This window comes from Hippoglossus hippoglossus, chromosome 21 (genome assembly GCF_009819705.1).
Source record: "Hippoglossus hippoglossus isolate fHipHip1 chromosome 21, fHipHip1.pri, whole genome shotgun sequence".
Classification (NCBI taxonomy): domain Eukaryota; kingdom Metazoa; phylum Chordata; class Actinopteri; order Pleuronectiformes; family Pleuronectidae; genus Hippoglossus; species Hippoglossus hippoglossus.
Window position 1 is genome coordinate 1,952,429 of NC_047171.1, and position 17,500 is coordinate 1,969,928.

At 46.2% G+C, this 17,500-nt stretch overlaps 1 protein-coding gene across 2 annotated transcripts in view; it reads right to left on the minus strand.

Annotated features, from left to right (window-relative positions):
• Positions 1 to 15,387, minus strand: part of plcl1 (phospholipase C like 1) — a 65,298-nt gene extending 49,911 nt beyond the window's left edge. The window contains exon 1 of one of the 2 annotated variants that reach the window (XM_034574186.1): positions 14,403 to 15,384. In XM_034574186.1, the coding sequence (XP_034430077.1) occupies positions 14,403 to 14,588 (186 nt within the window). In that variant the 5' untranslated portion in view covers positions 14,589 to 15,384. Of the gene's footprint in view, positions 1 to 14,402 lie in introns of both variants that reach the window. The other variant, XM_034574187.1, reaches the window with a different exon arrangement.
• Between the last annotated feature and the right edge of the window lie 2,113 nt (positions 15,388 to 17,500).

Below are 17,500 nucleotides of genomic sequence, written 5' to 3' on the forward strand. Positions count from 1 at the left end.
TGGCGTCCAGGACATGGCTGCTTGAGGACAGAGGAGCTGATGGAGAGAGAGTCTTTAACGTTTCAGCGACAAAGATCAGAGTCTTAACGAGGAGGTTTTCTTATGATGCGTCCACCCACTGGGACCAGAATGACCTCAGCTTCTAAATCCACAGACAGACGTGAGCAGCGGTGAGGACGGTTCGCTGCAGCTGGACGGAACATCTGTTTGCCCAGATCACACACACACGTGAAAAATGAATATCGAGTCATGTGCGTAATTTCTGCTTCATGTGCCGAGGTTTTGTCGCTGAAACTTCTCGAGGTCTCGAGCGAACGCTGTAAATAAAAGATGGACGACATGGGACCTCTCGAAAGTGAATGGCTGCAGTAGAGGTCATAAATCCTCCATGTTAGCAGACGGGACATGAACCAAACTCAAAAGCCAAAGTGGAATACATTTTCCCAAAGACGGTTTCCAACGAGTCAGGGGACACGGGGCCAGAGCCTCAGTACGAAGGGGCCGTCAATTAAGTGTCAACATCTGTGCAGGGTCCCGCGTCTCGTCCATAATCTGAGTGCAACCACTCCAACTTCTCCTCTGTGAGAAAACTGAATATATAGAAACACATATCATATATTGAATGTATAGGAAACGTGTGTTTTTTTTGTCGCATCCTTGAAGTAACATTTCCAAACTGAAAGAGCTGATTCAGAGGTAACATCCCTGAGTGAGCAGCATCCTCATTATCCTCCAGTGGAGAAAACCGTCCGGGTGAAAAGTCTCGAGCTGAGAAGACACAGGCGTTTGTTTCAAGAAGATCCGTCACTGCTGAGTTTCTCAAAGGACCCGAGGTGGACGCAGGTAATTCAAACCGAATCCCCTCCATGCCGTAGTTGTGTATTTAACCAGTTTTAAAACACACACTCACGACCACGTTACTCTGATGTTTGCTCTCAATTAGTCAAAGTTATAAAGTAATAAAAATAATAGAGAAACTACGCAGCCGCTCTGAGTGTGTGGAGGAGCATCAGTGCATCAAGCAGCTTCACATCCATCACACCTGAGTCATGGAGGATTTCAAACAGTCGTGTTAATAAGAACAAGGAGACACTCTGTTACCTGACGAGCTGCTCGTCTTATATTCATATCATTTACATTTTCACAAAAGAAGAAACTGAAGGAATCTCCTCAGATAAAAGAAAGACGCTCACATGACCACCTAGCACAGGAGCATTCTGGGTAAACCGTGCATGTAAAGTGTGCATTTCCCTTGTGAGTCACGGACCAGCCTCTCCGTCGCAGCTCTCTGCACACGCACAATAAAACCACGTTGGCCGTGTGTGTGTCGGTTTTCCACAAACTGTACATGATGTCACTCAGCGGCCCGACATGTGGAGAGGTTTTATATAGAAATGATAAATCATGCAACATAAGCCTGGGAGGAAATGGTGAATTCTTGTATGCGATGTCACAGGAGCGGATTAAAGACGACAGCGAGCAGCCGAAACGTCCCATCGGGCCGACGGCAGCAAACACACAGATAATACATCGATGAGTAAGAAAGATGTGTTCACACAGTCGCAGCACGAGGACTCTCCTCCCATCGGGAGCCCAGCAGCTGCTCCCGGTTCCTTCAGCTTTACTTCAGCTCTTATCTTGACGGCCTGTGTTTGTCAGATCGTCAACAAGTCCAATAAAAAGAGAAATGAAAACCAGGAGAAAGTCGTCTCCTCGTGTTTTTCAACTCTCTCGCTGCTTTTACACCTGAACTGAAGCCTGGGAACTTTCCTGAAACTTTCCGGGAGCGGCTCTGAGTGAGAACGTGAAGGTCCGAGTCAGTTATTTACAGTCTGTGGCTTCAAATGGCAAAAACTAAATATCCTGTAGTGACGGTGGAACAATGAACTTTTGCCTGAAGATGATAAAATCAGTTGATTCTTTTATGTGGATCAATTAATCGATTAATTGCTGCAGGTCTTGTGAAAACCGTCTGTTCTCTGAACGAGACTTTAAGGGCTGTGAATACAAATGTTAGCCGACTGCTATTCATCATTATTTTCTGCACTCATCTGTAATTTTCACATCCATCACATGTGAAGAAATATTGGATCTTTGAGAGCAGTAATTTGAACGTTTAAATGAAGCTGTGCAGGTAAACACCGAACACCAGGTAGCAATTAGAGACTCATTCTTATCCTGACGCTGGAACAACAGGGATGAGGAGATCATTATGAAATTTAGAGACAGGAAATAAAGACTGTTCAACTCTGGGAAACAGCACAAACAGAAAGAAGAAGCAGAATATTATTTTTAACAGACAAAAGCAGAGTGTCAGTACGAAGCAGTGGGAGGATGCACGAGTGCAGTGTTGCTTCTTGTGTTTCTGTTTCTACGTTTCTGCTCCTCGTCTTCTGCTCTCGTCTTTTTCTCGTTCGCTTCCTCCGCATGATGATTCACAGCGACTCGCTGCCTTCAGAAGCACCTGACCGTCCCCCTCCACTTATGTCGCTCACAATCCGCCACCCTCTGTGTTATTATCGGCGCTCTGCACTTCTCTCGCTCTCCAACCATTCGTTTTGCAAGACTGAATAAAGCCGGCGACGGGGCGAGCGACCACAAGGATGAGGCGAGAGAGAGAGAGAGAGACCGAGGGAGCACTGGTGTTATAACTGCAACAATATCTGACATTATTTCTTCAAATGTCACATTTCCTGGGATGGAAATGTTGCGAAACTGCAGAAGTTCACTGAATGAACCCTGTTGTTGAGTGTAAAATCAGCTTTCAGTGTAGATACTGTATATGTCTGTGCACGTACTTTGCCCTATATTAAAAATGCAAATTGTGTAAAATTCCCCCCTACGTTTCTTCCTGAATATTCAAAACAAATCTTTAGAACCGAGAACTGGGAGGCGGGACAACGTTAGACACACCCTCTCCCCTCCGGAGCTTATGAGCCATGTTCAACTCACACATGAACATTGTCCTTGTAAATGTAATTTGATAAATGTGACATTAAATCCAGCATTAGTGTATTTAAAGACACATATACAGATGAATAGTGAAGTGTTTCAGCGTCTCTCCTGCGCAGTGAAGACGTCGGAGCTCGTTCTCCCTCGTCACAGCAGATATGAAATCTCCCTGTTGTTCTGTGACTTCCTCTGTTTTCATATCACTGGTGTTTACTGCCAGTCACCACAGGAGGAGATGAAACCCCCCCCCCCCCCAGCTCCGTATCCGTCAGGAAACTCTCTGACTTATGTGTATTTACGAGGAGTCAGTTGTTTTCAGGGCAACTTCCTCCACTGGTGCGGCAGTTAACGTGAATAACTGCTGTTGTATTTTATGAAGCACATAATGTATTTTAATAGACTGTAAGAAATAAAGCAGAGCCCCGCTGTGTTTCCTCCTTCAGACACGGGGACATTGTTCAATTAATAATTAAATATTATCTTAAAAATAACTTTCCTGCAGCACGTTTACTGGAGATTCCTCAGAATTATGCAGAATCGAGTTTGGACTCGAATGAATAAATTAATTAAAATGTTGTGTGTCCTCTGCAGAACATAAAGTCACCAGTTTGAAGCCACTTCTGTTCGTTCAGACCTCAATGAGAAGGTTTCATGGAAGGTGACGGTTCAGATTACAGCTGAATTTATCTCTCAGTGCTGCTGCTGCTGTGTTTTTACAGAAAACACTGTTCATCCAGTTTATTCACTTTCAATTTACCATTTATTCCTCAGCTGCAGAACTGTCACAAGTTCTTTAAGAATCAATTAACTTTTCAAAGAGCAGTAAACAAAGAGAAACATCCTCTGGTGTGAAGTCTGTGAAATAGAGAATCAGAACGAAGCGTTCAGGAAACGATGACGTCACAGTTTACTTTACACATGACAACTGTTGCTTTGTGTGATGAGCCAGAATCAACAACAGCGGCAGCTTCATACCGGTTTCTCCACATATGATTTAATATATTAATTAAAAGGATTTCCTGCAAACAGATCTTCTGATTCCTGCGCTCTGGGCCTTTAAGAGGACAGAGGACAGAGGACAGAGGACAGACAGACATCTTCACACATTTAATAAAGATAAATTCATCAATCACTCAACTAAATAAGCAGCAGATGAACCGAGAGTGAGAAATAATCACCAGTTGCAGCTACTCTGAATATTAAAGGCTTTAAATCAGACTTTATGGAGAATCCTTAATGTTTGGAAAATATTGATTTAACTATAAATGTAATTAGTTCACCTACTTTGGAATAGCTGTTAAATATGTGATGATGTGTTTAACAGCTATTGCAGCTCCTACAAACATTCGTTCTCAAAGCTCAAAGTAGGTGAACTAATTACATTTATAGTTAATCATTAGTTGTTATCAAGTAGCTGTGGTTTTATGGGTCACTTGCAGCCTTATGCTAAAATAAGATAAGCTAAACTAAGCTAATCTGCTGCAGCTTCATATGCAGCATGAGACGCTGAACCACAACTTTAATATTTTCTACAACCCCTGTGTTGATTTTTGAAGCTGTCGAAGTGGCGACCTCCAAAAATCCACCGAATAATGATCATTTGTAACCATGGAAACACACGTGAGCACATGAGAGAGAGGGACAGAGACAGAGAGGGACAGAGACAGAGAGGGACAGAGACAGAGAGGGACAGAGACAGAGAGGGACAGAGACAGGAGTTTTCCCTGATCATCAGAAAGAGACGTGGTTAAAACCGCGCGGTGTTGGGTTCGTGTTCCGTCGTGTATCACCTGACGAAGGACGCACCACACCCTGTGTTTATTCAACACGAGGCCTCAGGCTACACTCAGGTAATTGTGCTGCAAAGACAATATACGATGATGACAAAGTGAAACAGTCAACAAGAAAAGCTGCTTGTGTGAAAACTGCTCATTGTTGCTGACAATTATCTGGAGGTGGGAAAATCACAATTCAGTGTAGAAATCCATTCTTCATTCAAAACCTTGAAAGAAAACCAACCATCAGACTCTTGTTCCACTGAAAGAACAAAGTTTTCACAAAGTGCATGTCCGAACCTTGCAAAGCTAATTATTAAGTTATTACCTTTATTTAAAAACAAACTATAAGTGTGTGTGCGTGTGTGTAGTGTTTCCATTTAAATATACTTTTCATTCAAACCAACACTAATATCAACACATCATTTCTGACATTTATAATTTGACCCCAGAACAACAGAAATTAATTTAATTAGCAGCCGCGACCAAAAGCAACGAGTCCGAGTGAACTTTGAACACAAACTATTGTTCCTGATTTTCTTCCGTCCGGCTGCAGTTACTTTGCTTTGTGACATAAATGATCTGCTTCAAAATAAAAGAACCTCGTTCAAACCCCCTGATGAAGTCATCTCAGTCTGTGACGTGTTTTCACTTCAGATTCAAGTGTCTTTATGAAAACAGCGCCCAGCTGGGATTAGAGGGGGGGGTGGGGGGTGGAGGTGGGGCTGGGGCTGGGGCTGGGAGGGTCGTCAAGGCGGGTCTTGTATGCGGTTGTCATGGTAACAGGTGTGTGCATGTGTGCGTGTGTGCGGTGCCAGGGATCTCCGCTGTAGTCCTGATGAAGTCAGAGCAGCCGACTCTGGCAGCTGCACAGCATTCCTGCCCCACACACACACATACACACACATTCACACACATACACACACATACACACACACACACACACACACACACACACACACACACACACACACACACACACACACACACACACACACACACACACACACACACACACACACACACACACACACACACACACACACACACACACACACACACACACACACACACACACACACCACACTCATGCACATGTACAGTGACTCACTCGCAAAAAGAAAACGCACTCAAACTCCTGCACAAACACACACACACTCACACACTCAGCAGCTCTTGACTACCTTTAGTGTGTTTATTGTGACAGACGATAATAACAACACACAGGCCGACACACCCAGCGGCTGCAGAAGCCAACATGTCTGCTGCAGTGGAGCTGGCTCGTATCTGTGCAGCGATGCAGGACGTCTGCAGGAGGCGTTCAGATAAGAACCAGAGGAGCAGGAAGTTGAATCCAGCATCTTCACCTGAAACGTGGTCGTTTAAAGGGCCGAGGCCGCGTTCACCACCTGAGAGGCCTGGCTATAAGCTCCAGTTGAACTTTAGTCCGTAAGAAGAAAACTCTACGAGTGCACGTCACGATAACATCATTAGTGACATTCTGCTCCGTGCAGCAGCAGAGATAAAATGCCTCAGTGCCCAACGTGATAACACAACATTTGTCTAGTGGGGTCCAAGAGGACATTCACATAAAGACCCAGGAACCGCTTTTAAAACAGATGCATTTCACAATGAAAGCTCAGCAGAGAATTCATCTGCAACCAAAATGCTGAATATCGGACTATTTTTCACAGTTTTTTAAGATGTAACAATTCGTCAATCAATCAAGACGACAACTGGCAGATTAATCAATCGTGAAACAGTGGGAGCCGCTGTGCTCGGTGGAGTCACGTCATCGATCAGTCGCAAACCGTCCTGACAGAGCAGACGAGACGGAGAGCGGCTGAGACGAGAGTCCCAAACATCAGCAGCCACTCGTCGGTTCATTTGCACCAAACTTCAAACTGATTTTCTTATTGGAAGATTCGCGTCTGGAACCAAAAGCAAAACTGTGAAAAACAACCTGAAAAGAAGCAAAAACTCACTGAGAAGGAAGAAGACGAAAAAGAACCTGGAAGAAAAACCAGAAAAAAACCAGAGAGGAGCTCAAAAGCAACTGAGCGACTGTAACTCAGTGTAAACGAGAAGAGGCTAAAAAGTGGAAGAGAACCAAAAAAGACCTGATATCACACAGCGAAGGTTAAACAGCAGACCGTGCGTGTGTGTGTGTGTGTGTGTGTGTGTGTGTGTGTGTGTGTGTGTGTGTGTGTGTGTGTGTGTGTGTGTGTGTGTGTGCGTGTGTGTGTTGCCCTCTAGGTTGAAGCTCAGTCTCTAGAGCCCCCCCCCCCCCGGATATATATATATATATATATATTACCACCACGCGCCGGTGACCTCTCACGCAAACACTGTTCTGCCTCCATCACGTTCTCTCTCTCGTCTTCACTTTGTACAACCTGTCGAAACACATTCCTCTTTTCAGGGGGAAACTCAAAGAAAAACAGGGCCGACGGCGATAAGAAGGAGCGACAGCTGTGCGACGCAGAGATGTGTTTATACTGATATGTGTGTGTGTAGAGAGGGGGGGGGGGGTTACAACAGGAAGTGATTTGTAGATATAAACGGCGTGCACCCCCTCCCACCCCTCGCTCTCTCTCTCTCCTCCGCCTCTGCCACAGTCGCCCTGGCAGCAGCTCAACTTTAAACTACTTTGTGTTTTCAGTTATTCATTTAAAAAAAAACGCTCCCGTGTGCTCGGGTGTTTTAAGACCTCGCCGCCTCTGGAGTGAAGGTCACGGTTTAAATCCCACATCAGTCGCATTAACTCTAATAACAGACATGAGCTCTCTCCCTCTCTCTCATGCTTTCAGTGAGTGTCTCTCTCTCTCTCTCTCTCACATGCTTTCAGTGAGTCTCTCTCTCTCTCTCTCTCTCTCTCACTCTCTCTCTCACTCTCTCACTCACACTCTCTCTCTCACTCACATGCTTTCAGTGAGTGTCTCTCTCTCTCTCTCTCTCTCTCTCTCTCTCTCTCTCTCTCTCTCTCTCTCTCTCTCTCTCTCACATGCTTTCAGTGAGTGTCTCTCTCTCCCTCTCTCTCCCTCTCTCTCTCTCTCTCTCTCTCTCTCTCTCTCTCTCTCTCTCTCTCTCTCTCTCTCTCTCTCACTCTCTCTCCCTCTCTCTCTCTCTCTCTCTCTCCCTCTCCTTGTAGCTGCAGCAGCAGCTGGGATGAGGTGGTGTGTTCCCGCAGAGACGTGGCACCGGCAGCACAGTGACACTGGGACACAGAGGACCCTCAGTGGCCCTAATGGCTCTACTTTGCATGCTCATGCACACAAAACGCACAACAACAACAACAACACAAAATCACAAGGGAAAACGTTGTCATTTCTCTTGACCGGTTTCCAGGAGAACGTTGGGAACAAATCATTGTTCACTGGTGGGCACAGCGGGAGTCAGACGGACGGGTGGAGCGAGCGGAGCAGAGCGAGAACAATCAAGTGAAGGAGCACAACGGGAAAAAAACATCAGAGTGGAGCTGAATGGAAGAGACAGAGCGACTGGAGAGGAGCAGCAACACAATGTGGAGTCTGAGTGCAGCTGGTGGAGGAGGCAGGGAGGGATAAGAAACCCACATGGCTCTGTGTCGGGCCGGAGACCAAAATAAACTCATATCAAACATAAACAGGGATCCACTGAGGCCTTCGTCAGAGTTGTCATCACGTTCGACAACAGGAGGCTCATCTGTGCACACTTTAGAACTAGGTGTTTAATGGAGAATCGGCCTGTTTTACATCACAGCTTTAAAACCTCAGCAGCAGACGTGACACAGAGCAGCGTCAGTCAGAGGCTTGGTCCGACACTCGGGACCAGGGTGAAGAACAGCACCTCTCATTCAGAGAAGGAATCCTGATGATTTTGAAAATCCAGAAATTTTTGCTCTTTGCTTCACGCAGCTTTGTGAGGGGGCGTGTCAGATTATGCAAAATGTGGGGAATGATGACGTCACATGACATCACGATGAGGTGACGTCACATGACATCACGATGAGGTGACGTCACCTCATCGTGATGTCATGTGACGTCTCCTCACGAGATGTTTCAGTGTTTTCAACCCTTTTACATCCACAAAAAAACCTGTTTGGATTGTTTTTGATTGACCTGAAATGTGATGTGCCTCAGAATGAAACCATCAAATTCCTCACAACACAAAATCATCCAGTGTGAACATGTGCGAACACACACTCCTCCCGCTGCCTCGCCACCATCACTGCAACAACACCAGATAAAATAGTTGCTGTCGGGATCATTTTCAATACGTGAGTGTTTCCCATTAAACTCGTGGATCTGTTGCTTCCCTGTCACATCCTCATATTTCACATCCCGCCTCACTCGGCCGCTGCCGGTCTGAATTCATCCTCCACGTCTTGTTACTGTGACTCATGAGGAGGGTTTAGATAAAACCAGGTAACGTATCGATTCACCGAGCTGAAGGACCAGTGGAGACTCTGCCCTGATGCGTCAAGGCTCCACGCAAAAGCCGGAGAGAGACAGCGAGCAGTCAGGCAACGCACCGGCCTGTCAGAGACACGTCCCACCACGGGCGTCCCCTGAGCCTCATCCTGGAAAACCTGTCCATGTGTGTGTTTTCATTCGCTTGTGTGCAGGCTCGACTGTTAATCCCACTCCGGCGTGTCTGCGGCGAGCCGGGTGTTTGCCTTCTGGCCTGTTACACAGTAATGCTGTAAGCTAATTGCTGGTGGTTTGCCGGTGGAAAATTAATATAACAGCCTGACCCTAATGTGTTTAACTTGATTGAGATTAACGTCCCTTTAACTCGCGCTTGATTCGAGAGGAGGCGGCCGCTGCAGCTCATCCGTACAGAAGTGGCAACGGCCTGAATAACAATGCATGAATGAGGGAAACGATCGTGAATGATGAAATGCAGTTAGAGATTTTTCATTTAGTTGAGGAGCAGAAATGGGGAGAAATTCTCTGTGCACGGCCCGACCGGATACACACGAGTCTATTAGAAAGATAAACCCTGATTCACAAATCAATTTTTATTAGCTACAGAGAAAATGGGAGTTTGAAAACTCGTCTGCTTCGCTTCACTCTGCTGCAGCTCGACATCTCTCTGCTTGCCGGGCATCCTTCAGGATTTCCAGAGGGCCTTTCTCCAGAGCCAGAGCACATATAATTGTTTTCTTATTAAACTGGAGAAGGAGGAAGAGTTATTTCTGGCAGAGCGGGTCAGGAGGTGACTCGGCTGCTGGAGCTTTTTCAAGTCCTGGATGGACATGAAACTTTCCCGCATGAATCACCAGCGAACGCACAGCAAACGTTTTGGGTTTGGTTTAATATAAAGTTTCAGATACGAGGCTGTGTAATAAAGTGGATGGATTAATGCGAGCTGCTGTTTGGATCCAGTCAGATCCTGGGTCAGTTTGATTCTCTAGACGCTCAGTCTGGTTATAACATAACAGCATCGGTCCCGTCACCAGAGGCCGAATCACCAAACTGACAAACTGCCCTCGAAGCCCCGAGGTTCGTCCGTCTCACTCACCTTGGCCGTGATGAGTTTTAAAATGTGTTACTCTCACTAAAGAAGAACGTCAAGTGATCGTTCTGCATATTCTCCAACAAAATAACTGATCAATCGTCAATTTTCTGTCAATCGACTGGTCGATGCAGAATTGGATCATTAGACTCTTTCATATCGGGGGGGGGGGAAATCAATAAAAAGATAAATTAAAATAAGATAAATCTATGACCTGCAGGATCTGACTTGAATCTTTTACATTTCCACAAACGTCTCGTCTCTCTGTGTGTGTGTCCTGTGTGTGTGTGTGTGTGTGTGTGTGTCCTGTGTGTGTGTGTGTGTGTGTGTGTGTGTGTGTGTGTGTGTGTGTGTGTGTGTGTGTGTGTGTGCCGACACGTTGTTCTCAGGTTCAGGTGATTGTACGACTATCAGCTCGACCATGTCAGTGATTAATGTCCAAACTGTCCCACATTCCCTCAGAATTGTAAATTAAATGTTATCTGCTCTCGCTGGTATTTCAACGGAGAACCCCCCCCCCCCCCCCCCCCCCCCCACCCACCCACACACACACACACACACACACACACAAAAGAACATGAAGCAGAAACTGAGTCTTTCCATGCACAGGAGATCCACAGATTTCCAACATTATTAAACACGTCAGGGTGAGTTTGAGGAAATGTGCATAAAACCAGGAGAATATCTCCTCACACATGAAGTCCTGGTACGAGGAGCTGGAACAAAAGGATCCAGAGACTCAGACAATGTGGAACAATGAGATTTGAACAACCTTAAAGTTTATCATGTGGAAACAAACGGGGGAAACATGATGATGATGAGGTGAAATCTCTTCTCCATTACACCCACTCTACACGCAGACTCTCGCTAAATATGCAATTACTGCCTCCGTGCAACAGTTGAGAGTCTGCAGACGGAACAAGGGCGGCCTTAATTGCCTGCATGTGTGTGTCTGTGTGTTGTAGAGGAGTGTGTGTGCAGAAGGGTAACGTGTGTTGTCTTAGTAATTTGAGCTGCGGGAGCAAACCTCTGCCTCTCGACTGGGAACCTCCAAACAATTCCCCCGAAAATGAGCCGTTTAATCTGGAACCCTCTTATCCTCCATTCTGCGTCCGCCCTGCCACCAGGGCTTCACATTTATAAAGTGAAAGTGAAACACACTCAAGGTGCCTTCAGATGGATTACCAGGAAATCTGGTGGAACGGTGCAGTTTGACATTTTAATGAATTTCGAAAGTATCTAGAACAGCACTCGATACGACAAATTCCTCCACCACGGCCCTGAAGTCCTTTAGATTCAATCAGGCTGCAACAAGCTGCACAGATTCATAGATATGAGTCATCTGAACACGTCTTCTCTCTCACAATGTTAAATAAAGTTGAAACAAAAGTCCAGGATCTGCCCTCTGGTCTGGATCCAAACCAAACTTTTATCGTCTGCTCTAGTTTTATCGTAATCCTGCTAAGAGACAAACAAACCAACCCCTGAAAACTGAGGGTTTGTGTGTTGCCCCCTCTTTATACATTAAGATAAAGAAAAAATATGTATTGTATCCTAATTTATTCCATATTTCTGTTTTATAAGCAGCCTTTAACGAACTCCATCTCCCATAAACCTTGATGTTTGTGGATTAAACATCAGAAGCTGAAAGATGAGAAAAACGGACTAAACCAAGTTCCAATGCTGTATGAACAGTTTTTCATGTGGACGGTAGTTTTTATATATTTATATTATTCACAGTGACTTTCAACCCGAGGTGAGGACATCAGGACGTCGTCTCTGTGCAGCAGCATCTGACCCTGAGCTCCAGGGCAGCGGAGCGGCGTCATAGCACGAGTGTGTTTCGTATTTCAGCAACACACAAAAGTTCATTTGCATTTTTCAAATAATACTTCAGTTATTTAAGCCTCGTCCTGCTTCTCCTGATCTAACAGGAGTTGAACATCCAGCCCGGTTGAGATCCACGGACACTGAGAACAAGGCTGTACAACATGTGACCAGGTTAGAAAATCACATGTGTTCGTTGGAAGTCGTCCATAACAAAGAGCGGAGGAGGTGTGATCTCATTTGCATATAGAGATAACGCTGCATGAAAGATGCTCATCGTGTAAAAAGGGACTAGAAAATGGTCGTGAAACACATGATTGGTGTATTTTCTCACCTGGGCGGCACAAAGCAGGTGTGAATGTCAGACGCAGTAAACTGAAGAGGGGGGGGGGGGGGGGGGAGTTAACAGTTTTAACAGTTTCATTCATTAAGATGTTTTCACACCTGAAAGTTTCCAGGTGATCCGGTTAGATTTGGTCTCACATTGTAATTTAGGGACTAAAGAATTGGTTTGTATAGATGGTGTCTGTTTTCAGGTGTGTGGGGGGGTAGTAGTCTTTCTGTTTGAATGGAGAAAATGAATGAAGCGCTTCATCTGGTTGCCATGGTAACATCATGATGGTAGTACTAGCAGCACCAGCACCTTCAGGCGCAGTACTCCACAGTACTACAGTACTCCACAGTACTACAATACCACAGTACTACATTACTCCACAGTACTACAGTACTACATTATATCTTTAAAAATGACTAAAATGACTAATCACTTATTTAAAGAAAGTTGCGATAGAGTAAATTCAACCTTCTGATGTGACTTGAGATTTTCAGTCTCTAAAATGTCGTCTCCTCAAGGCAGATTGTGAAAGTGACGGGGGTTGGACCCTGAGCCCCGGCTGTCACCGCTGACTGGCGCCTGTCAGCGACATCACTCCTCTCAGTCACTTCCTCCACCGGCCGCAGTCAAAGGACTCTCTGTTCCGCTGGTTCTGCCAGATGAGGCTCGCCGGGCACGAGACCTCGGTGAAAACCAACGACCTTCCCTGCGACCGGTGCCGAGAGATGGAGCCGAGAGATGGAGCCGAGAGATGGAGCTGGATATCAGCGTCAGATGTGAGACGGACTGAGAAGGTCACAAACCTCCGTCAGCTGCTTTTAACGTCACACAAATCGAATGACCTCAAAGTCGGGGGTTGTGACAAGAGCTCAGATCATCTACTCAAGTAAAAGTACTGATACCAGAGAGTAAAAATACTCCATTACAAGTCTACATCCATCTGGGTTAGGGTTAGGGTTAGGGTTAAGAAAATACTTGTGATTGGTCGCACACGTGAATGGGTGGGACCTCGATTCCACGGCTACACGCCATCATCACTACTGGCTCCAAGTTACATCTAAATTACGATTCTTAGTTTCAGGTGATTAAACCCTTTGACTTCAATAGATCCTCTTAAATCCTAGTAACTACAGCTGTGAGATAAAGTACAGGAAGAACTACGATAGTAAAGTACAGGTACTTTGATTTTACTCCAGTGCAGCACTTGGGTAAATGTACTTGGCCACATTCCACCACAGCAGCCGGTGGGAAAGGTGAGAACCTGCGGTGAACAGGCCGATCCCCAAACATGATCCTCCTGCTCCCTCCATCATGTCCAGTGACCTGCAACCTGAGCACAGGTGAGGAGGCTGGAAAACCCTGTCACCGTGACGCTGGGCCAGTGGGTGAGAGGTCTCTGCCGCCTGAACCCTGATGCTGCACAAAATAAACCCAGCTACAGGAGTCACTGTTTTCACAGACTTTCCTCCCATGGGGCTAAATCCTTGAAAATATGTCTCAAAGCTCAAAGTTATAAAAAAAAGGGGGGGGAAAGGCTTTAATCCTTTAAGATGCTTTTAATTTGCACGTTGCAAGTGTTCGAGTCCGAGGTTTGTCTCACTAGCACGGTCACACGGTTATCCTGTCATCTGAGAATGCGGTGAGGCCACTTTTACGCAGCACGCAAGACGCAGCACTGTGGCATTCGAACATTACGCACATGTGATGCCAGGGGACGTGTTATCAGCTGCTGTCACATCTGCTGCGTACGAGCCGAGCGGCCTTGGAGGACGCAGGTGTGAACTGGTGTGTGAACTGGTGTGTGAACTGGTGTGTGAACCCATTATCCCTCCTGTGTTTACTCCAGATTCTTAGAGAGACGCGTTCTTCCACTTGTTGCAGAATTCACCAAAAAACATTACTCTAATTGTTTTGGCACCATTTCTCCCAATGCACTTTTCTGTCTTTACACCATTACTTGGCTCCAGCAGGAGGTTTTAACCACTGGTGTTTAAAAAGCAGTTTGGTTTCTTTACCTTGATGATGCTGCTCCGGCGCGGCGCCGCCTTCACGGACTCCAGGAGGATGGTGTCGGTGTCCTGGCCGCCGCCGCCGCCGGGGAGGACGACTCCGCTCCGCCGGCCGCGGGACGCCCTCGGCGGGATGAAGTCCGGAGCTGCGTCCCCGCACAGCGCGTCCCCGTATCCATCTCGCTCAGACATGTCGACGAGGAGAAGCGGCTCGACGAGGAGGAGGAGGAAGAAGAGGGATGATGATGATGATGAGGATGATGAAGAGGAAGAAAGTGACTCTAATGAAGTGGGATCTGATAAAGTTCGACTTGGCTGAGAGTCGGTGCCATGGACAGGAGGAACTGGCTCCGTGCAGCAGCGGCTCGGAGGGACACTAATCACCCGGGTTTGGTTTGTTGTGGTGGGATATTCTCATCGTCCCCAGGAGCTGGTTTCAGGCTGAGGGTCCGAGCTGCTCTCGGTCCATTCCAGCGCCGCGGAAACGTCTCAAATCAAAACATCGCACGCACGCACAGGAACCACTTGGATGAAGTGGCGCGCTCCGCCGAATTACGCGCAACAAGTCTCCACCGTGCCCCGTGTGGCTCGTGTCGGAGGCGGTCGGGACTCGTGGATACTCCCGCTCCAGCAGCACCAGCAGCTCCAGCAGCTCCAGCAGCTCCAGCAGCACTGGGAGACGGTATCAACGTGTGGAGACTCTCCGGCGTGTGGCTGCAGTTCCCGGTGGAATCCCTGCTCCTTCCGCGTCTCCCCCGGACACACGTCGCTGTCAGGGTGCAGGAGGCCAGTGGCGCGTCAGGCAGCGGATCCGGTGGCACCTCGGGGCGCGCGGCTCGCTCTGGACTCCGGAGCCTCCGCTGCTGGTTAAGAGCAACAACACGAGACTTTTGACGAGGACCTGGAAGAGGACTGACAGCAGCACCGCCTCCGACCCGCCACCTCTCCCTCCCTCCCTCCCTCCCTCCACCCGGCTCCTCCTACACGAGGAGCCCGGATCGTGACGGACGCGCGGCGCGGCCAATACGCGCAGCCGCCGGGAGATTTGGAGGCAACCGGGGCCTCTGATTGGTGGAGCAGCGAGTCCCTCAGGTAGAGAGGGATCCGCCCACTTAGTGTCTAACGACCACAGACCAGAAACTGGGAGAAGGGGGGGGGGGGGGAATATGGTTTAAACCACAGGGAAGGTGCCACTTAATGGACATAGTGGTTTGATTGTTACCAAAAATAATCTGGAGACAACAGACTCCTTAACTCCATTTAAATCACTCCCCCACTACACACACACACACACACACACACACACACACACACACACACACACACACACACACACACACACACCTACCTGGATATATTTATTTCATCCAATATGTACAATAACTCTCACGTCTGCTCAACTTCTCATTTATGTATTATGGAATATGTGTAATTTGTGTAGTTTCCTAATGTCTGTTATCCATTTATTAATAACTTTTAAACCTCAGCTTTCTGAATTACATCGGTAAACTGGATGCAATATTATTCTACCGTCTTGTTTGTGGTGTGACTGACAATAACGTGAATCTTGAATCATTTATATTCGGATTTTTTATTTGGAGCTGCACCAAATAGCACACATTATTATCACTTCTAATTATGAGTCTGATTTATTAAACTATTCTCTGAGAAATCGAGGAAAATGTTGAACAAAGCTCTTCACCAAGTTTCATGGAAATCTGTGAAGTGGTTTCAGCGTAATCGAAACGAATGCAGAAGAAAAACTGAAACTCTTTCACGGCAGGAAATTAACTTTAAAAAAATGATTTTGATTATTTTAAAGGATGTTCTGATGTTACCCAGACAAAATCATTATAATCTGTTATTTACTCTAATGTTGTTATTAATTTTGTAGATCACACAAAGCACAATTTAAAATACGGTTTAATAACATTTTAACAAAATACCACACACTATTACACCATTAGCAACCAATGACAAGTCAGAAGAAAGAAAGAAAGAAAGAAAAATAAATAATCGATCATAAAGTAAATCAAAGAGAAGAAAAGTCTCAAACGTTTGAAACCAACAATCGTCTTGTCGGTTGTGAGTCTGTGTAACTTTCCCATGATGCACCTGACTCCCATGTGGGGCCCGGCTGACCTCTGACCTGTGATCATTGTCCAGTCGGAGCGACGGGCTGAACAGTAAAGATTGGTCGTCAGTGCGGAGCTGCAATAAACGCGCGATACATTATTCATCGCTCGGACACAATTGCCTTTTCTCCTCGGGGGTCAGGGTCGCGGAGACAGCGGCACCTCTGGAGCTCGCAGCGATTTAGTGTCTTGCACAAGGACACGCGGGTAGCGATGGAAGAGAGCAGCAGTGTCTCTGTCTGGAGGAGACGATTCGTCCTGAGCTGCAGCGAACGGCAAAGCACATTCATCCTGGATACTTCCTGCAAGATAATGCACCGTCTCATCAGTACTGGAGAAAGTACTCAAACATTTCACTGAGGTAAAAGTACAAGTACCTCATTAACTTTATCCTCAGGTAAATAATATTAATAGATAATCTGTTGATTACAGATCTTATGCATCATCAGACCCTTGAGAAAATTCATTTAAACTACAAGAGGCTCAACATTTATATTATTTGTCAACGAGATCTGGATCAGGAAGAAAAAATGGACGATTCAGACATTTTAAAAATAAAGATACTACCCCCCCCCCCCCCCCCCCCCTTTCTTTATTTCCTTCATGTTCTTTGTGTCATACGTCAGACTCTTGATTCACAGTTTCATGTGATGAACAACGTTTAAATCTAATCCGTGTGGATGAAATCGTGATTTGAGCTCATGGGAGAATATGTCAGATAGAAAATAAGAATAAGTCTCAACTCACAGAGAAAGAATTCTCATTAAATCTCATGTGAAATAAAATACACTTTTATTCATTAAAGTCCGGATGAAGTTTAGTCACAAAATCTTTCATGAACTTTGAGTCACATTTAGTGGAAGAAAAGACTTTGAAGGTAAAGAAGCTGAGACTTAAACTCACCGACTGTGTGTGTGTGTGTGTGTGTGTGTGTGTGTGTGTGTGTGTGTGTGTGGACCTTGAGCCACA